The following is a 20,195-nucleotide window of genomic DNA, read 5'->3' as shown; positions in this document are numbered from 1 at the left end:
GGGTTTAAAGTGTTTGCATGACCCAACCAGTGGGAAAGGTCAGTGCAAGCCTTGTGCCTATTAAAAAAAAACCCCAAAACTAAACTAAAAAAGGGGATTAGAGCATTTCAGGTGCTTTAACAATTCTGGTCTGCTGTGACATCCAGTTCAGTGTCATCATTTCGCTCAGGATCTGTGAATGAACAGGCTGATGAGAGCAGGTCCATGTCCTTTGAGGAATCCCCACTCCACAGAATGTTCCCAGCTCTGCTGCAGCCCAGGGAGGAGAGGAGCTGCCAGGGCTTAAACTTCCAGGGGCCACACGTCATTCCCCCGGGAGATGTCCTGATCTGATAACTTCTGATTCTAACTCCGGGGAGACACAGCTAAATTTAGCAGCAGGTTTAATCCTCAAAGAGGCCCTGGGTGCCTGCTGGGAAAAACAAGTGTTTTAGTTGCTGTTTCAGCGTTTCATGTGGCTTGTCAGGTTTCCCTTTCCTGTTACAGAGCCAACCTGGTGCCTGCAGCTTTTTCATGGTGGCAGATCAGCCTGAGAGACAGGGAAGGCTCTGCAGCACTGCTGTGTTTGTAGAAAAGAACCCTAACCCCACAAGAGAACTCAACACAGAGCATTAATAATTCTTCATAGCAAATGAGCTGAAACCAAAAGGGGAGGCCAAAGAAAAGAACTTCTGTACTGAAGAGTTTATGAAGGAAAGGGCAAAGCCAACACGACAGCACCAAGGCAGAGCCACCAGCATTCTTGGTTTCCCTTTTTCCTGTTGTAATTGTTGCCAATATGTACATTCTTGCACATTTTGTCCAAAGAATAACCAAATTATATAATCCAGCGAAGCAGAAAGACCCAGAGGGTAGAGATGGATGTCACCTTGGCCATCTCCTGAGCCATACTGAAGTTGTTCCTTTTAACACTTGCCAGGTGATTGGCTGCCAAATGCCTCCTTTTCCCTGCAGCCTGTTCCATGGTGCTTTAAAGGGCTCACAAAAGCATTAAAAATTACAGCTTTATGTGTGTTTCACAGTAGCACAGATTTATTTTGTCTAGTTTATGGTTCTTGTGCTATTCCTTAATGGATGTAATTGGCTGCTGTAAGGCACAAGTCAGGATGATATGGAAGGCAAGGCTGGAAAATGGCATTTCCTACCACCTTAAATACCCAGATTTCTGCTGCAACAAAGATTTTTCTCTCAGTTCTTTGCCCAAATAATGAGAAATCGGAATATCTATTTATACAACATTTTCTAGAAAGCTGTCAAAGACGGTTTGGATTTAGTGTGAGCTCCTTACATTCCTACTAGGATAACAGGACATGGGCAAGGCAAACCACCAGCACTGGAGAAATCACGCTGTTGATACCAAATGCTCTGTACAGAGGGTTGATATTTTCCTGTTTAGGATGCTCTGTTGGCCCCAAGGCATCTGTTTTGTCCTGTGGGCTCATCCACCATAAGGAAATGCCAATTAAAGGGGTTTCAATCTGATCAGACATGAACATTGTTTGCTAAACACCCACAAAATTACCTCCCAGCCAAGAATTTAATCCTGCTCTCGTGGTCTGCAGCAGCCTGTGAACGAGCTGGTGGGGGCTGGTGGCTCATGGAACAGGCAGAGAGTGGGAAAAGCAGTTCCCTGTCATGCCAGAGCCCACGCTGCCATCCTGACTCACAGCTGCTACTTCAACTCCGTGATGGCACCTCTGACAAAAAGATGTTGATGGTGCTGAGTCATGAATACCTTGGAGCCTGGTCTCTCCTTTACACTTGTGCATCTGCATCTTTCACAGAGCATCCATAGGAAAAGTTCTGTTTGTAATATTTCCTTATCTGTTTCCTTTATGTCCCCCCCAAGCAAATCTGGGGAGGGAATTTTTCAGAGAGCTTGTGAATGTAAGGACAGATCACTGTGTGAGACAGTGATTTCACCTTAGCCTTAGGGCACAGGTAGGCTGTAGCCCTGGAATGTGGAAAAACAGGTCTGATTTGTTTAGAGGCTTCAATGTTTTTATAGCCTGAGGAAATCCAGAATGTCCCGGGAAAAGATTTGCTGATTTTGTTTGGTTTTGATTTGCAAATTTGCAGCAGCTCCCCGGAAACCATCACCATCACATGGGACACTCCTGCAGAAAACAAGCTCCTGCTTTCCCAAATATCCCAACCCCTGATGCTTCTCAGTGGAGCTGGCAGATCTTGACATCCCAAAAAAAGCCCTGCAGGCTGAGGACTCCTGGTCCCACTGCATCTGAATCAGAGAGTGAGCTGATTCTCTTTGCTTGAAACAAGAACTGGTGTGATGAGCAACAGTGACAGGTAGATGCAGAGGGAGAAGCACATAACAACATCACAGATTACAGTCCTCTGAAGCACAGCCTAAAATTCTGTGATTTTAGGGTCCTACTGTTGGCTTAAATTAGATTTAGACCAATGTAGGCTAAACCCTAATGTAGGCTCTGCTCTGTCTGTCTGTCTCTCAAGGTAAAAGCTTCCTCTCCCTGCCTGTATGATTTATGACAGATTAGGATGTCGGTTAATCTCTTCTTATTTGAGTAGATGACTGTGGAGATTAATCAAATATTGTCTGCAAAAGGAGCCCATAAATACAGATTACTAATTTTTCATTAATTGTTGCTCTGTGTGCCAGAGGGATACAGAGGGTACAGCCAAGGATAGACACCAGCCTCTTAAATCTCATTTCATGGCAGAACTAGGAAAAGCACAGCAGCTGCTCTGGCTGATTCTGGTTTTCTCTCAGTTCAGTTTCCTGGAAAAGGCAAAAATCCACAGAAATTATAGATTTATGGTCTCCTGTGAGAAAATGGGGGAGCAGAAAGTGGTTCTGAGTGAGTGAATCTGCTTGGCTGGCAGATCATCATCTGTTCCATGGAGGAGGCAGCATTCCTTATGGGAAGAGCCATCCTGAACACATGCAGAAACATTTATATACAAACTGAGACAGCAATGTTGCAGAGCAATTTAAATTTAGTAGTAGAATGGCTAAGGCTTAGTAAAAGAGTAGGCCTAGAAAGCAACACTCCAAAGTAGTAAGTTAGCAACCTTGTTTGTGAGCATAGAATGTGCTGAAGAAGTGGAAACAATAATCAAAGGATTTAGTCAAGCATGTATATAATGATTTGTTACCTTGGATGTGGTAAGGGTCTGTTAAACAGTTTCTAGGAGTAAGACAACCTAAGTAGATTTATGATTAGAGTGGATGATTATTAATTGTTATCAGTATGAAGTATGAGCTTGTTTGTAACTGCACCTGGTTTGCTGTGGAAACTGTAACTGGTTTGCTGTGGAAACTGCACGTAAACTTGTTTGTGTATAAAAGCTGAACTGAGAAGAGGGTCTTTGGAATCCTGATTGGGACGTTAGTCCGCAGGTTCCCGGGCCCTGAATAAAGCACCGCATAAACCGGCACTCTGTTGGTTTGTGGTTTTTGTTACGGGCAACAGCAACGTGCTGGGAATATTGGAAAACAGCAGCCTGGAAGAAAGGCACTGAAAAGGAGGGGAGATGCCTGTTCTGCCAGGGCCCCTCTGCTGAGGTGTTTGCTCCAGGTCCCTTCTCTCCCTCTGCATTCCAAGGGCATTTGGACAAAGAGGGTTTTCTCTACTTGTTCCCTGCTGACAGCTGCAGGTTTTGAGCTCAGCAACTGCCCCTGGGGCGAGCTGTGCAGCAGCACCCACTGACCCTGGGGAGCAGCAGGTGGGTCAGGGATGTTGTCCTGCACTACATGACAAAACCAGGAGCAGCATCCAGCCATATTCTGTCACTGGAATTCTCCTGTCCACTGCAGCATCCCTCAGGAGGTGGATTAGCTACACAAGAGGTGGATTTGCCACAGTCTTTCTGATTTTTATCTCCTTTCTTTTTCTTTTTTTCTTTTTTTTTTTTTTGGTAAATGATTACATTTTTCTTTCTATACTTCCAAATGTGCTGCTCCTTTGGGGGTGGCTCCCCACAGCTTGACAGAAGGCAGTGACAGGGCACAGGCTCACACTCACAGCCTGGGTATTGCTGTGCCTCCAATGCCACACCTTACCTTGAATCTCTCAAGTGCAGTTGGGGCACCACTCTTGGCACAACAGGGACAGCAAGAGCTTTCTGTGCAGGCACCTTTCCCTATTTGCCAAACTCCCCTAAACCTATTCCGGGACGAGATTTATTGGAAAACTAGAGACAGAAATTAAATTTTAAAAATGGGGATATTGAAACTGTAACTGCTGAGACTAAATATGTCAAAGCAGCAGCTCTTCTTATGGAGGAGGCAACTAGTTAGCAGCAACATCCTGACTGTCTCAGCTTAACGAGGCAGAAGCGTTCGCTAAGGAGGGCAGGGTATGAGAAAACCCGAGTAATTAATAATTACTCCTAAGTAATCATGACTTCGAAATTAAGACGCTCCAGGCGTGGAAAAGAAAAAATAACAGCTCTTTACTAGAGAACATAGAGGGACAGGTAACACAACGAAAGGAAACGAGCAGCGATCCCGCCCCCAAACTCGCACCGATAAAACAATTAAAGTCATTTTTCGCCGCTCGGTGCAGTGATAACCGGGCCAGCAGGGGGCGCTGTCGCACCAGGGGGCGGGGCTGCGGTGCCGGGGGCGGGGCTGCGGCGCCGGGGGCGGGGCTGCGGTGCCGGGGGCGGGGCTGCGGTGCCGAGCTCACGGCCGGCAGGGGGCGCTGGCGCACCAGGGGGCGGGGCTGCAGTGCTGGGGGCAGGGCTGTGGTGACAGGGGCGGGGCTGCGGTGCCGAGCTCACGGCCGGCAGGGGGCGCTGTCGGGTCTCTGAGGGGCCCTCACAGACGGGGAGGGAGAAGGGGACAGAGGGCGATTCCTCCCATCGGGCTCTGCCTGGAACTGCCCTTCCTCGCCCACGGGTGTAAACTGCCACCAGCACGGAGCGGGGTAAAGAGCAGCCTTTCCCCTCAAAAGCTCCTCCGCGGACGGTACCGGCTCCTCCGATGAAATCTGAGGCGAGCAATCCTAAACATCCCCTGGTCAGATTATGTGACCAATACGTCTGTTCTAGAACAAGCAGCAGCCACAAGTATTGAGGCCACGTTGCTGAGAACACAGATGCGCTGGGCAGGGCACATCTCAAGGATGAAGGACCACCCCCTCCCTCAATCATGGCCAGAAGATTTGGGAAAGGTCTCACCCCACGTTTGTTACAAGCGCTGGTGATCCAGGGCTTTGCAAATGCAGGTAAGGCCTTCGAGCCTGTGCAGTGGATTTTTTAGGTGAGACACAGTGTGCACTGAACTGAGCCCACCCTTTAATCCTAAGGTTCATCTGCCGGGGCCGAGTGAGCTTGGACGGTGGCAGCGAGGGCCTCAAGATGCAGGTTTGTTTAGAGTGACCTTCTCTTAGATGGATGGCCTTACAGGGCTGAACGAGCTCCATCTGCCCAGGTTTAGAGTTGTCCTTCTCTTACCCTCTCCCTATGATCCTGCTCTCTGGTGAACTTGCCACCGGCTGCCGCAAGAGAGGAGCCCCGAAGAGAAGATACAAGGACTCCCTGAAACAACATCTCAACCTTGGCCATATCGATCACCATAACTGGTCTACTGTGGCCTCCAACCGGGAGGTCTGGAGACACCCCATCTATAACGCTGCTGATGCTTTTGAGAAAGCACACAGGGTCACTCTCGAGGAGAAAAGACAACGCAGAAAGAATCGTGTCCTGCACAATATTCCACCTAAGGAGTCTTTCTGCTGTGCCTTTTGCAGCTGGACCTGCCTGTCTCGTATTGGCCTTTTTAGCCACCAGTGTGTTTGTAACAAACGTGGGTAGAGCCCTCCCCAAATCTTCGTTCAAGAAGCTGAGCCAGGCCGTGGGCAGGACAGGGTGTGAAGGAACAGAGGGGCCAAAGGTGGCCAGGTGACTTGGCCGAAAACAAAAAATGAACCCCGGAGCTCTTCTTTTCGCTCACACCCTCCCTGAGTCAGGGCTAAAGTTAAGTGCCCGTCCCCAGAAGAAAAAAACAACTCACCTCCCCCTGCAGCCTTCTGAAGCAATTAGCTCGGAATGTGGGGCTATCAGCCGGTCCTTTTGTGTGTCTGGCTCACCCTGGCCATCTCCTCCCCCCTCCCTCCCTCCCTCAACACCTTTCTTTCACAGTGCTAAAGGGAAAAAATTCCAAGCAGGGGCTTTTTTTTCCTTGAAAACAAGAAAACCTGTGACGCCGACTGAAGTTGAAGTTGTTCCTATCATGTGGGACAGTGGAATTCCAGGAAAATCGAATCACCCCTGAGGAAGGAGCTATATCAGTAAGGCAAAACCCATATCCTTTGAAATTAAAAAGCTAAGTTGGATTGGTTTCAATAACAGACATATTTGCTAAGCATGGTTTGCTTGTAGAATGTGAATCCAAGTACCCATAAAGAAAGCAAATGGTAAAGATCATTGCTTAGTGCAGGACCTGAGAGAAACCACTTCAGTGATAATCTAGAACAGTTTACAGTATTAAACGTGCCTTTTTCTGCATCCTCTTGATCAAGGAAAGGCAAGAAATCTTTACTTTTGAATGAGAAAATCCAGAAACCGGGAAGGAAGAAAAGAAGCCACTTGTCTCCTCCCTGAGCCCCAAACAGTTCATGAACTGCCTTCCTGGGAGTGGCAGGATGGTGTCCACTCTGGATTGCTCACTATGGACTTGTGGTAAGACCATTATATGAACTTTTAAAAACAGCCCTATAAGAATTTCCTCACCTGGGCAGATGGTGCAAGAGCAGCCTTTAAGCAGCCAAAGCACCCCCTGATGAGAGGCCCAGCTCTGGGGTCTGCCAGATCTCTCAAAACCTTTTGAACTGTTTTTATCTGTGAGAGGCAGAATGTTGCTCTGGGAGTGTTTGCACAGTTTCTAGCAGATCACCAAAGAGCCTATTCCAGCCCAAACCCCTGACTGGGAATTGTACCCAGTGGAAGCAGCTTTGTTTGGGAGGGAAAACGAGTGACAGGCTGAGCAGTGACCACCACCAACAAGGGAATCGAATCACAGCCTTACCAATGACTGTCTCAGAAAGCAGAATTAACTGCTCTCAGTCCTGGATTTAAAGAAAAAGAGTAAACATTTGGCATTGAAAAACTTTCCCTGAAACTGAAAAACCCTGCTGGATCAAGACCGTGATCATCACTTGGACCAAGGGACATGGGAATTGCAACAACCAAGTCTATGCTGGATCCTCGGGTTGTGACTCTGTATTTTTCTACTCTGATTCTTTCTTTTCCCTTATAAATTTTCTTAAGTGTTTCTTTTATGCTTTTTTATTACTAGAGATAAGAACCAAAATGGCTCCAAACCTGCTTTACATGGCAACCAAACTGTTCTAAAATAAACCCTACACATATATATTTATAAACAGCCATCATTTACTGTCCTTTCACTCTGATCTGCCCCAAGGAATCGATAAATGAGAACCTGGGTCACCCTCACCTTCAGGGTGGGTCAGAACAGATGCCAGACATGGGGGAAGCTTCTGGAAGCTGCTCACAGAACCCACCCCTGGAGTCCCCCCTGCTACCAAAACCCAGTACACTGCCCAGCACGGATCACTGGGAACACGGATCACTAGGGCTGTGCCCAACATGGATCACCCAGAACGTGGGGCACCAGGTCTCTTCCTAACAAGGGTCCTCCGATGGGTGATGGAGTTGGAGCAGCGGACGAAGCTCCTCCCGTGCTCCCCACATGTGTAGGGCCTCTCCTTGGTGTGGATGTGCTGGTGGGTGGTGAAGGTGCAGCTGTCACTGAAGGTTGTCCCACATCCCCCACACTTTTAGGACTGTTGCCCGCTGTGGATCTGCTGGTGGCGGATCAGGTTGGAGCTGACGTTGAAGCTCTTCCCACACTTCAAGCACTTGTAGGGCCGTTCCCCCGTGTGGATCTGCTGGTGGCGAATCAGGTGGGAGCTCTTGCTGAAGCTTTTCCCACATTCTAAGCACTTGTAGGGCCGTTCTCCAGTGTGGATCTTCTGGTGGCAGGTCAGGCTGGAGCTCTGGCTGAAGCTTTTCCCACATTCCCCACACGTGTAGGGCCGTTCTCCAGTATGGACACGCTGGTGGGTGATGAGGTTGGAGCTCTGGCTGAAGCTCTTCCCACACTCCCCACATGTGTAGGGCTGTTCCCCTGTGTGCAGGTGCTGGTGGGTGAGGAGGGCAGTGCTCTTGCTGAAGCTCTTCCCACATTCCAAGCACTTGTAGGGCCGTTCCCCAGCGTGGATCTTCTGGTGGCAGATCAGGTCAGAGTTCCGGCTGAAGCTTCTCCCACATTCCCCACATATGTAGGGCCGTTCCCCGCTGTGGAAATTCTGATGGGTGATGAGGTGGGAGCTGTGCCTGAAGCTCTTCCCACATTCCCCACACGTGTAGGGCCGCTCCCCAGTGTGAATGCGCTGGTGGGTGAGGAGGTGGGAGTTCCATCTGAAGCTCTTCCCACATTCCAAGCACTTGTAAGGCTTTTCCTGAGTGTGAAACTGCTCAGGGACCACCAGGTCAGAGCTCTGGCTCAAGCTCTGGCTGCCTTCCCAGCACAGGGTGAGTCTTTCCTCCTCGAAGCACCCTGGGCTGGCTTTGGAGTCCCTCCTCCTGGGGAATGTCCAGGAGTTTTCCTCCCCAGTGCCTTCCTGTGCCCTGGAGCCGTTCAAAATGGCCTCTCCCACCAGGTTCTGCTGGGGGGATTTGTTCTCCATGCTCTCCATCCTCAGCTCAGGGCCTGGGGCAGAAAGAAAGGACAGAAAGGAGATTTGCCTCCAGGCCAGAGGAAAGGGCAAGGAGATCCCCCCAAATCCATCCCCGGCAGGACAGTGGTGGCAGCGGGGTTGTCCTGCAGCCCGGGGTGATGCTCAGCTGGAAGATGTAGGAAAGACAGAGGCAAAGGGGCACTGACTTCCTCCTCACCTGCCTGGGTGCCCCACAGCATCTTCCTCTTCCTCGCAGCCTCCTCCTCCATCTGGCCAAGGAAGGAGAAATCCTGTTCTGAGGAGCAAAAACAAGGTGTGAGCACATTGGGTTGGGGGTTCCTCCAGTCCAAGTCCATATCTAAAAGCCACCAAGCATCTTGCAACTGTAAAAACCTCCAAAATACCAACATTCAGCCTCAAAAAACCCTCCCAGGAGATCCCCCTCTCTGGTCTCTCCATTTTGGGGTTCTAGGGGTCCCCCCTGTCCGGGCTGCTGGGGGTCCCACATGTACTGGGGGTTCCCCCTCTCTGGGGTCACCACCCTCTCCAAGCTGCCAGGGGGTCCCAGGAATTCCAATCCTCTGTGCCTCTGCGGTTTCCCCACTTTGGGGTTCTGGGATTGCCCCCTCTCCAGGGTCCCACTTAGGAATGCCAAGGGTTTCAGAGGTCCCAGGGGTCCCTTCTCCAGGGTGTGCTGGAGAAATGAACCCAACTCAAAAGAGATTATAAGTCAGAGTTACAATTTAATAAAAATAATACAATAAATACAATTGTATGGACAAACAAATGTTTTTAACCCACAAAACCCAGATGTATAACCCGGCACCCTGGGCCATGAACAGAGTGGTGTTCGTTGGCCCCCACTCTGAGCCCCACGTGGTCCCCTGAGTCCAAAGTAAAAGGAGAGGGAAAACCTGTTGGTGAGAGTGCTGGTCGAAGTCTGGGCGAGGGTGGTGATCACAGTCTGGTCGAAAGTGGTGATCACAGTCTGGTCGAGGTTCTGGTCCTCCTCTGGATTGGACAAATGGGCCCAGAAGTCCCAAGACCCCAAGATTATACACACTCAGGGTCGAGTGGGAATGCCCAGTACCTCCCCCGGGGCAGGGAGTTCCACAGTGGGTGATGTGAGATATTTTTGGAATCCTTGGTGGCCCATTAGCAGAAGTGACCCCTCAGGCTGGGTGTGGAGGTGCTAATGAGTCCCTGGAGGGGAGTTAACATCACCCATAACTGCAGCCTGAGGGGTCAGGTGTGCTCTGAGCAGCTGCTGCAAACGACCTATTGTTAACAGTTCCTGGGAAATGAAGGGACGGTGTGGAACACCCAGTTTGGGTTACACCCATATGTTACACCCACGAAACTGGGCCCGGCTGCTCTAACTAGGACACAGGGGTCCCACGGGTCCCCCCTCTCCTGAGTTCCCCCTCTCCAGGCTGCTGGGGGCCCGGGAATCCTGGGAATGCCCCCTCTCCGGGCACCCATTTCGTTGTCCCAGAACTGCCCCCCCTCTCCAGGCCGCCGGGGGTCCCCCAGCTGCGGTATCACCCCTCTCCGTTCTCCCCACTCTGGGGTCCCGGGGTTCCCACTCATCTCCGGCTTTCCCGGGGGGTCCCCAAAACCGGTGTGCGGGTTTTGGGGTAGCGGGCCGACAATGAAGGTGGCGGTTCCTGACCAAGGGAAGACCAAACCCCACCCGGGGGGGACCCCGCATCCCCGCGCCCACCGCCGGGGCTCTGCCGGGAACCGCCACCGGGACCCCCCCAAAAAAGCACCTCCCGGGGACCCCCAATATCGCCCTAAAGGGCATTTCTGGCTCAGCTTTGGAATCCTCCAGGCTTCAATATCGCACCAGCCTTCGACAAAAAGAAAAAAAAACAAACCCAGAGACCCCTCAAGATATTTGGGGCGAGCTCCCCCTCCCGGCTCACCCGCGGGATGCGGAGGGAGCGATGCTCTCGGGGAAGCTCCGGCCCCACAGCCTTTCCTTCTGTTCCGGCTGACACTGCTCTTCCTGCTCCGGGTCCTCCCCATCCCGCCCTTTCCTCCCCCTCCACTTCCTCCCGCTCCTGCCCCTCCCTAATTCCAGCCCCTTCCCCTCCTCCTCCTCCACAGATATGAGGTGGGGGAGCCCCGGGCCGGGCTCCGACCCCGCCACAAACAGGTAACACAGGGAGGGGGGATTTGGGGGGCCTGGGGAGTCCCAGAGTCAAGGCAGGGGGAGGCGGGGGGGGGGGGGGGGGGGGGAAGAGGTGGGATAGGCGAGAAAGGGGGTGTAGGGAGGTGTTGATGCAGGATAAGGGGGTGCAGGGGGAGTCTGGACCTGGGAAAGAGGGTGCAGGGGGGTCCCAGTGTCTGGGAATGGGGGTCCAGGGGGTTCCCCAGGTCAACGAAAGGTGGGGCTAGGGGTGGGGAGAGGCAGGATGGGGGGTCCAGGGGGTCCCTGTGCCCAGGAAAAGGGGCATCCAGGGGCCTCCAGTGTCAGGAAAAGGTGGTTCAGTGGGTGGGGAGACATGGGATGTCTGAGAAGGGGGTTCAGGGGATCCCTGATATTCAGGAAAGGAGGAGTTGGGGACTGGGATAGGCTGGAATTGGGGGTGCAGTGGGTGCCAGAGTCTGTGGTCTACGGGAGGTAGGATGGCCAGGAGAGGGGGTGTCCCCGTGTCAGGAGTGGTCCCAGACCCACCCCAGGGGACCTGAAGGAAGAAGGGACACCCTCCTGCAGGTGGGATTTCCATCTAATATGGGACCTGCACAAGCTGATTATATCACCCCCAGCTGGGGGTTATAACCCCCCTTCAGCCATCACTGGAGCCATGGGGTCATCCCAACCCCCGAAAATGAGGGGACAACCCCCAAGGGCTGTTTATAACCCCTCAAACTTGGTGGAAAGCAGCAGGATCCTCTCAGAAATGGGGCCATGTAACCCTCCCAAGATGAGGGGGGGGTCACCTCAGCCCCCCAAAATGAGCGGTAAACCCCCCCAAAGCTGTTGATAATCCTCCAAATTGGCAGAAAGCATCAGAATCCTCCCCAAAACAGGCTCCCAGTGTCCCTCCCTGCGGCACCTCATTCCAAGTGCTGGAGCCACACATCTCCTCCCTCAGTCCCCTCCTCAGGACTGGGAAGTACCACAAAAACTCCCTCGGGACTGGGGGTAGCCCAATACCCCCCCAGGAATGGCAGATACCCAAAAATCACTTCAGAAATGGGGGATACCCCAAAATGCCCTCAGAAATGGGATCCCCCCCCAGCCTCATCATCCCCAACCTTCAGCTCTCTCATTCCAGACCCCATCCCATCCATCCCACCCCTCCCCCAGGCACGAAGACCCCCTTCCCAAGACCAATTTCCCCCATCTCACCCCTTCCAAACCTCATCCCACTCCTTCAAGAACCAATCCCACCCCTCCCAAGCCACTTCCCACCCCATTCTAACCCTCCCAATCCCCATCCCACCGCTCTTGGGGGTTTGGAGGGGCTGTGGGATCGAGTAATTTTGAGGTGGGATTGAGCCATTTTCAGTGGGATTGAGTAGTTTTGAGGTGATGGATTTATCCCTATTGGCTCTTGGAGTGAAAAGCAATGGAGAAAATTCTCCCAAATCTGCCCAGAACCCCCAAATCCTCCTGAATATCCCCTGAACTCCAAATTCACCCCCAAATTCCAGTAAAATGATAGGACTTTAGATGCTTTGTTGTATTTCTTTATTTTTACCCCAATTTCAGGTGTTTTGAAGGAATGAAGATGGATCAAATAAAAATCAAGGTGAAAATAAAAGGCTTTACATGTTGGTGTTGTATGAGTATCTGTGAGGTTGGGTTTTGGTGGGCGGAAGAGCCTTTTTTGGGGTGGGGGTTCTACCCCATTGTCTCCAAAATCTTGGACACAGGCTTTGGGGCTGCTGGGGCTGGCTGTGGGGTACAGCTGGTCCACCATACAACAACCCCATGCAGCCCCACAGGCTGGGACAGAGTGGCTGGAGAGCAGCCAGGCAGGAAGGGATCTGGGAGTTTAGATGGACAGGGAGCTGAACAGGAGCCAGAGTGTGCCCAGGGGGACAAGAAGGCCAATGGATCCTGGCCTGGCTCAGGAACAGGGTGGCCAACAGGTCCAAGGAAGTGATTCTTGCCCTGGACTCAGCGCTGGTGAGGCCACCCCTGGAGTGCTGTGTCCAGTTCTGGGCCCTCAGCTCAGGAAGGACATGGAGGTCCTGGAGCAGGTCCAGGGAAGAGCAACGAGGTTGGGGAAGGGACTGGAGCACAAGTGCTGTGAGGAGAGGCTGAGGGAGCTGGGGGGGCTCAGCCTGGAGAAGAGGAGGCTCAGGGGAGACCTCCTCACTCTCTGCAACTCCCTGACAGGAGGGGGGAGCCGGGGGGGGGTTGGTCTCTTCTCCCAGGCAACCATCAGCAAGACAAGAGGGCTCGGTCTTCAGCTGTGCCAGGGGAGGTTTAGGTTGGATATTAGGAAGAAATTCTTTACAGAGAGGGGGGGCAGCCATTGGAATGGGCTGCCCAGGGAAGGGGTGGATTCTCCATCCCTGGATGTTTTTAAGATGAGACTGGATGTGGCACTTAGTAGTAGTGGACCAAAGGTTGGACTTGATGATCTCAGAGGTCCCTTCCACCCCGGCCGATTCCATGATTCCATGATTCCCCAGCATCCCCGGGGATCCCCCCGGGCCCCTTCCCGCCGCGGGGGCGGTGCCCGTCCGACAGGCCCCGCCCACGGCAACGCGCGCACCAATGGCAGGGCCGGGCGATGTTGACGGGGCGGGGCGTCGCCGCCGCCACGCGCGAATCCTCTCAGACCCCCCGTCCCCAGCGCCGGGGCGGCCGCGACTGTCGGCGACTGTCGGCGACTGTCAGCGACTCGGCGGGCACGGCCCGGCCCGGGCACAGCGCAGGGCGGCGGGTCCTCGGCCCTGCTCTTGCCCCTTCTTTTTTCCCTACGGATTGTTTTGTTGGTTTTTTTTTGCTGCCGCCCTGCCTTTCCAACAACGACGAGCTCTCTCCTGAGCTGCGGAAGCTGCGGCGCGACACCGGCACGGGGTAAGGGACGGCGGCGGGGAGCGGCCGGGGGCTGGGGAGGGCGGCGGGACGGGCCCGCCCGCCGCTGCGGAGGGTTGCGGCGAGCGAGCACTTGGGGGATGCCCCCCCTCCCGTACTGCGGGCGCGGGAGCAGGCCGGGGCTGGGTGCTGACGCTGGGGACCGGGCACCTGAGCAAGCTGCCCGGAGCCTTCGTTTTGGCGGAAAACCCCTGTCCTGGTCCGGGAGAATAAAAATAAAAAGCCCGTTTCCTGGAAGCGGGAGGGGAGCTGCCCCTGCTCCCCCCAACGGCCGCGCCGCCCGCGCGGGGGGTTCCGCATCGTTCTCGCCGCCAAACCCCCGCGACAGCCGGGCCAGCGGCCCCCGCTGCCGTCCGGGAGCTCGCTCTCTCGTGGCCCAAAATCCACCACGGCACTCCGCTTTTGCAGCCCGGCACCGGAGCCAGCGCCGCATCCCCTGCCCGGTATTCCCCAAAGCCTGGAGCTGCCGGCTGGCTCCAAGTGACGCTGTGCTTGGCGTGGGTCCCTGCAACCCCACCCGGGTTGGTTTGGGGTACCAGGGGAAGGGAGAAGCATAATCAGCATCAAACCGAGGGAAGCAGGTTGTGGGGATGGGACGGACCAGATGAAGACTTTAGGGTCTTTAGCCGAGGTGTTAGACCCTGAATATTTGCCCTGCTCACGACAGGTGGGAGAAACGACCTCTCTTGGTGGGACGGCAGGGCCGGATTTTGGTTGGTTGTGGGGAGGGTTTGTTGGTTTTTCAGCCAAAAGCTTGCTGGGCAGCACCAGCCCACTGGAGTTTGGGTGGCACTGGGAGCACGACGGTTTGAGGGAATTTTCCCGAGGGCCAGGGCTGCTAAAGTACCCCTAGGGAAGATGTTGCAGCTCCCATGCCCAGTACTCCAGGGATGGGTCTTGCCCAGTGACATCTGGAGCACTCAGGCCCAGCCCTGCCCAGGTGCCAGAGAGCGACTGTGCCTCTGGGAACCTCAACCCTCTCCCTCTTGTTCTTGCAGGATCTGTCCCATCCATTCCCTCCCGTTAACATGCACCCGGTGACGTGCCAAGGCATGGTGTGCTCCAGCCCTGTGCTGAGAGCTCAGAGGCAATTGAGCTCCACCAAGGAAGACAGGCCTGGCAGTGAGCCAGACCTCACGTGGCTGGTTAACCTCACAGGGGCCCACATTGGCTTGCCCCCGATATCTGAGGACCCCGAGGACCGCTGCACCATCTGGGAAAATCTGGTCAGTCTGGTGGACTTTCAGTCCCCAGGCTTTCCCCTGACTGCTGAGGAGCTGTGCGAGTACATCGACATTCCCCGCGCGGCCATCTCCTCCTCCACCACCTCCATGACCACCACGACGCACCACGACGTGGCTGAGCCCTCTCAGCTCATGGGGAACATCAACTACAAGACCAACCCGCACGTCAGGCCACCCTACTCCTACGCCACCCTCATCTGCATGGCGATGGAAGCCAGCAAGAAGCCCAAGATCACCCTCTCGGCCATTTGCAAGTGGATCAGTGACAACTTCTGCTACTTCCAACCTGCTGATCCCACCTGGCAGGTAGGAGATTTGCAGCCCTCTTGCCTCGGCCCCTCTCCACACAGGGATGGGCAGGGCTTTCCACAGCCTCCACTCTGCAGGACAAGGTCCCACAGGGATTCTGGATCCCACAGGGAGGAGAGTGGCCCCGGCAGCTGGTGGGGAAGGGCTGGAACGGGAAAGAACTTGGCTGGGCACAAATGCCAGGGCTGCCGGGGTGACAGAGGGAAGGAGCCCTCCTGGGGGAGAGCTCAGGGCCATTTTGGGAGCTGGGAGGTACCCATTGGGCTCCCAGCCCCTGAGGCTCCTCTTGGTTCTGTGGCAAAGGCCTCTCAGTCCCTACCTTTCCGGAAGGCTGGTGGGGTCCCGAGTCCCTCAGGGCTGAGCACACGTGCAAAAAGTCACCACACTGAGTATCCCTGGGTGCTGAGGACCAGGCACAGGAGAGGCATGGAGATGCTGTTTGCTGGACAAGTCACTCACTGGGGAGTTTCCCAGATGAAGCGCTGCTGCTTTCCAAGCAGGGCACAGGGCTGGTCTCTTGGCCCCTCAGCCAGCCAAGGAGGCTCCATCGCTGGGAAAAGCTGCTGAGACCTGCAGAGGGAAGACCAAGAGGGGTCAAACAAGGCTGCTGTCCCCAGCTAGCACAAGTGTGTCCCTAGCAGGGAGGGGACAGCCCCAGGCTTAGCAGCTTTGGGGACAGCCTGAAGCCCTCCCCACAGCAGCTTTTCCCAGCCACCTGGGCTTGCTGCCTTCCTCCATCACATGAGGTCACATGAGGGCCACTCTGGCACGTGAGGCTTTCTAGCAGAGGGCAGGGCAAGAGGGCTGTGGGTGGCTCATCCTCCCGCTTGGTTATTGCCAGCCCAAATCCACAGTGTTCCCATGATCCTGGCTGGCTGTGCTCCCCCAGCCAAGGCTGGGCAAACCCAATGCAAGCCCCCTGCCCAGGAGATGCCCACCTTCTCCCCAGGCAGCTGGGTCTCCAGTGGTTCCTGAAGCCCATCATAGGCAAGAGAACCCCTGACAGTCCCTCTTCCTTTCCAGGGCCACTTGGGTTCCCCAGCCTCTCCTGTGCCGGGGGAACTACGTGAGCACTTTGGGAGGAAGAGCTGGCTGCTTTGGCTTGGCTTTGGGGAGCCCAATGCTGGGTTATTTACCCAACAGCTGAGTTTCCTTTCTGATTATTTGCTGCACTTCAGGCACATTCAGAGGATTTTCTGGAGGGCATGTAGCCCGAGATGTCCTGGTGTTGCCATTCCTGCTTTCTTTTCCCAAAGGACCTTGCTGAAAACCTGCTTTTGCACCAGCCTCCCCACACAGGTAGGTCCCTCTCACGCCAGCAGACAAGCATTCAGCCTTGGGTTTTCTTCTCTTTTGGACCTAGAGCTCCATCCGGCACAACCTCTGCATCAACAAGTGCTTCATCAAGGTGACCCGGGAGAAGAGCGAACCAGGGAGAGGCGCATTTTGGAAGCTCCACTCCCGATATGCCAACCGGCTCAAGAGCAGGACCTTCAAAGAGTGGAGGATGTCACCAGTGCAGATCCAGCCAGGCTCCCCTGAAAGAGCCCAGCAAGAGGCATGGCATGTCATCAGCCCAGCTGCCTCAGCCTGCAGCTCCCATAACAACCTCGAGATCAGCATGGAGCTGCAGCAGCTGCTGAAGGAGTTTGAAGAGTTTGAAAACAGCCAGAACTGGAATGGCGTGGAGAAGGAAGCGGGGCAGCAGCGCAAGCAGCCCATGCCAACGGCCAAGGCGTCTCGGCTTCCCAGCTCTGCTTCCGGGAGCCAGGAGGAGCGGAATGACCTGACCGAGCTGAAGGGTGACACTGACTGGGAAGCTCTCCTGAACAACCACCTGGACGAAGGAGACTTCTCCATTCTTGGGGATCTGGAGCTCCCGCCTCCCATCCAGCCCATAACACCCCACCTGGACTGGACGGGACAAGGGCAGCACACGGACTGTCCCCAAGAACAGGAGCGAGTCCTCCCCAAACCCAACCACAACAACCCAGGCTTGGATGAAACCCTCATGGCCACAGCTTTCCTGGAGTGTGCCTGGCACAAGGAAACAACCGAGAACCTCTCCAACTTCGTCCCCATTGACCAGGGGGCTGAAAACATCCAGGCCTCTTTGCCAGAGAGGGATGTCACAGACTGGAACATTCTGACCTGCTTCCATTAACACTTCACTGGAGATGGTAGATGGCAGGTGATAGACTAGATTATATTAGATAGACTTAGGAGGGGCTTTGGGTGTGGGCCTAGATGTTTACACTGACAAACTTTCTTTTTATTTCTTTCAGTTCTATTCTCATGTTTGGCAGACATGTTGAAGAACTGCACAGATACTTCTACACTTTAACTTTTTTTCATGCAAAAGTTATTAATAAATTAAACAAAATAATGAAGACAAAAAAATGGAGAAGAAAACCCCCTTCTGCCTCCTTGTTTCCCTCTGGCACAGCCTGGCTCTGCCTGAGCTGCTGCCCTGGAGGCAGGGGAGATCTCCTCAGCCCAGCCCTGCTTCTACACCCAGCCCCAGGACACAGGAACTCTCACCCACTTCCACGATGGCACAGCTATTACCCACGGGGAAACCGAAGCACAGACCAGCACCAGTGTGCCAATGGTTACACCCCACCAGTGCAACATCAGGCCAGCTGTGCCTGGTGTCCTGAGCCTTGGGTGCTGCTCCTGACCCCGGGAATAGCCTTCCTTGCCACTGCAGGGAGCTCTGGGGGCAATGTGGTCCGAATGCCAGGGACAATCCCTCTGCCTGTGCCACGCCCCCGCCCAGCTCTAGAGATGCCCTGAGAAGCCCAAGGGGCTTCAGAGCCCTTGTGGACCCAGGGAGGCGAGAGGAGCTGCACAGAAGCTGCAGGAAGAGCTGAGCCTGCACCAGGCCAGTCCTGTCAAGGAGCAGTTGGGCTGCACCAGGGGAGGGACCAAAGCAGGGTAGGCTCAGCTGCCAGCCCGGTTGGCACAGGCAGGGCAGGGCATGGGGGTGCTGGGGGCAGCAGGTTTGGGGAGCCCCGTGGGGAGGGCAGGTGGGCTCAGGGGTGTGGGCTGGGGGCCCAGCTGGCTGCAGCCAGGCAGGGCTGCCCCTTGGGATGAGAAGCTGGGAGAAGGGCACTGGAAGGGCAATCTGGAAAAGGCTGGTCTGGCCCCTGCCTGGGGGTCAAAAAGACTGAACTGAAATCAGGAGTCTGACTCGTAAGGAGAAAACAGTATGCTATAAAGTCAGGTGCCTGGTCAGGATCGGAACTGTCAATAGATTCTTTCTTATAGTTCTGGTTATTAAGTGAATGCCAGTCAGAATTTAACTCTCCTTCCAGTGAAAAAGTGGAAGTAGTGCAAGATTGATGGGCATCTGCTAGTCCCAAATCCTTAATACCAGAGATTCAGATGTACTTTACAGTGTGTTAGATGTAGAAGACATCATCTTTTGTGTACTTGTGGCCAAACAGAATCAAGTTTTCTTTGCCATTGAATGGGAAAATCCAACTACAGGATGGAAGATGCAGCTCTCTTGGACCGTTCTCCCACAAGGATCATCCTGGCAAAGGAGCTGGAACAGTGGCATCATGAGTCTTAACCCAGCCACTTTGCTCCCAGTCTCTGGAACAGGAGAACTGTATCCTGACAGTTTGATAACTATTGAAAAAATTTGTTTTAGCAGGCCATATCTCCGAGATGAGACACTACCTGAGACAGAGATGGAGCTTTGTACTGACATGAGCAGTCCAAGCGTTGTATGCTTGGCTAATCTTTTGTTTAAGGAAAAAGGAATACAATCCCAAGAGGCTCAGAGCCACCAGGAGGGAAGCCAGCAGTACTGAGCAGTACCACTGACCACCTACTCCAAATGGACTCCAACTCCAATGCATCTGTGGACTATTTAGGAGAAATACACCTAGCAAATAGGGGCCGAGTGCTCATTAATAAAAAAGTTACATAATCAGGAACCAGAGAATGTTGATGCCTTTGTTTGTTAAAATGTTTCAATGGCGTAAAGCTTGGATGAGCGGGGAGCCGGCCTCTTGTGGGAACCACCCACCTCCCTGCTTTGGCAACTGGAATAAAAAAACAGAAATCTTTCGCCGCGGTGTGTGAGCTGGCGCTGCCCACCGAGGAAGGAGAACGCAGCGGGGACAACAGGTGGGGTCCGCAGCAGCTTCCCGTCCGTCTCTCCGCTCCACATCCCGCTCGCACCGCGCCGACTGCGCACCGCAGGCGGCGCCGGGAGAAAAGTTGGAGGACGGGCGGCTCCGGGCGCGGCAGCACCGGCACAGCGGGGCCCGGAGCTCCCCGGGCAGTACCGGGCCCCCGGGGGCGCAGGGGGGGCAGTCCGGCAGCTCGCCCGCACCCCGCGCTGGCGGCGGGCACCGGGTGCTCGCTCCTCCTGGCCCTTCCTCCACCGGCACCGCCCGCCCGATGCCGCGAAGGCCGCGGCTGCTCTGCCACCTGCGGGCGCGGTCACCAGCGCCCCCGAGCCCCTGCCCCTGCCCGCCCGGAGCCGCCGCCCCAGGCCTTACACCTGGGAGCGGCTCGGCCCAAACGCGGCCGCCCGGGAGAGCCGCCCCAGCGCCACTGAGAACCACAGACAACCCAGGCGCCTCGCCCCGGCCCGGCCCGGCCCAGGTGGGTGTCCCAGAACCCTCCGCCCGCTCCCCCCGGCCCGGCCGAGCCCCGCACTGACCGCGAGTCCCTCACGCTCCTCCCGCCGCCGCTCCGGCCCCTCAGCGAGGCCGCGGTCGCTACGGGCGACGTCACGCGACGCTGTGGGGGCGGAGCCACGCAGCTCCTCCCGCGGCCCCGCCCCGTTCGCCCCGCCCCCCGGCGGCCGCGAGCCTATCGCACCTCTCCCTCAGCCCGCCCCTCCCTCAGCCCCGCCCCTCCCTCAGCCCC

General features: G+C 54.9%; 2 protein-coding genes and 1 long non-coding RNA gene across 4 annotated transcripts; 1 reads left to right on the top strand and 2 right to left on the bottom strand.

Annotated features, from left to right (window-relative positions):
* Positions 1-4,413: 4,413 nt before the first annotated feature.
* Positions 4,414-10,877, bottom strand: LOC135403271 (zinc finger protein 239-like). The gene is made up of 4 exons (XM_064637143.1): positions 10,616-10,877; positions 9,602-9,698; positions 8,905-8,977; positions 4,414-8,719 (listed from the first exon to the last, which is right to left on the bottom strand). Exons 3-4 carry the CDS (start codon positions 8,954-8,956, stop codon positions 7,785-7,787), a joined length of 987 nt encoding a protein of 328 aa, XP_064493213.1. The 5' UTR covers positions 8,957-8,977; positions 9,602-9,698; positions 10,616-10,877; the 3' UTR covers positions 4,414-7,784.
* Positions 10,878-12,373: 1,496 nt separating this feature from the next.
* LOC135403274 (uncharacterized) lies at positions 12,374-20,139 on the bottom strand. Its single transcript, XR_010425342.1, has 2 exons — positions 19,987-20,139; positions 12,374-15,875 (listed from the first exon to the last, which is right to left on the bottom strand). It is a non-coding gene; the product is annotated as an uncharacterized LOC135403274 (long non-coding RNA).
* LOC135403270 (forkhead box protein J1-like) lies at positions 13,818-17,717 on the top strand. 2 transcript variants are annotated; one of them, XM_064637141.1, is made up of 4 exons: positions 13,818-14,195; positions 14,751-15,302; positions 16,669-17,492; positions 17,591-17,717. In XM_064637141.1, the coding sequence occupies exons 1-3, from the start codon at positions 13,833-13,835 to the stop codon at positions 17,467-17,469; spliced, it is 1,716 nt and encodes a 571-aa protein (XP_064493211.1). In that variant the 5' UTR covers positions 13,818-13,832; the 3' UTR covers positions 17,470-17,492; positions 17,591-17,717. The 2 variants fall into 2 exon arrangements, with proteins under 2 accessions (XP_064493211.1, XP_064493210.1); XM_064637140.1 differs by having other exon boundaries at positions 16,669-17,496.
* Positions 20,140-20,195: the final 56 nt, after the last annotated feature.

This window comes from Pseudopipra pipra, chromosome 27 (genome assembly GCF_036250125.1).
Source record: "Pseudopipra pipra isolate bDixPip1 chromosome 27, bDixPip1.hap1, whole genome shotgun sequence".
NCBI classification, from domain to species: Eukaryota; Metazoa; Chordata; class Aves; order Passeriformes; family Pipridae; genus Pseudopipra; species Pseudopipra pipra.
This window is presented reverse-complemented; position numbering and strand designations above follow the sequence as displayed.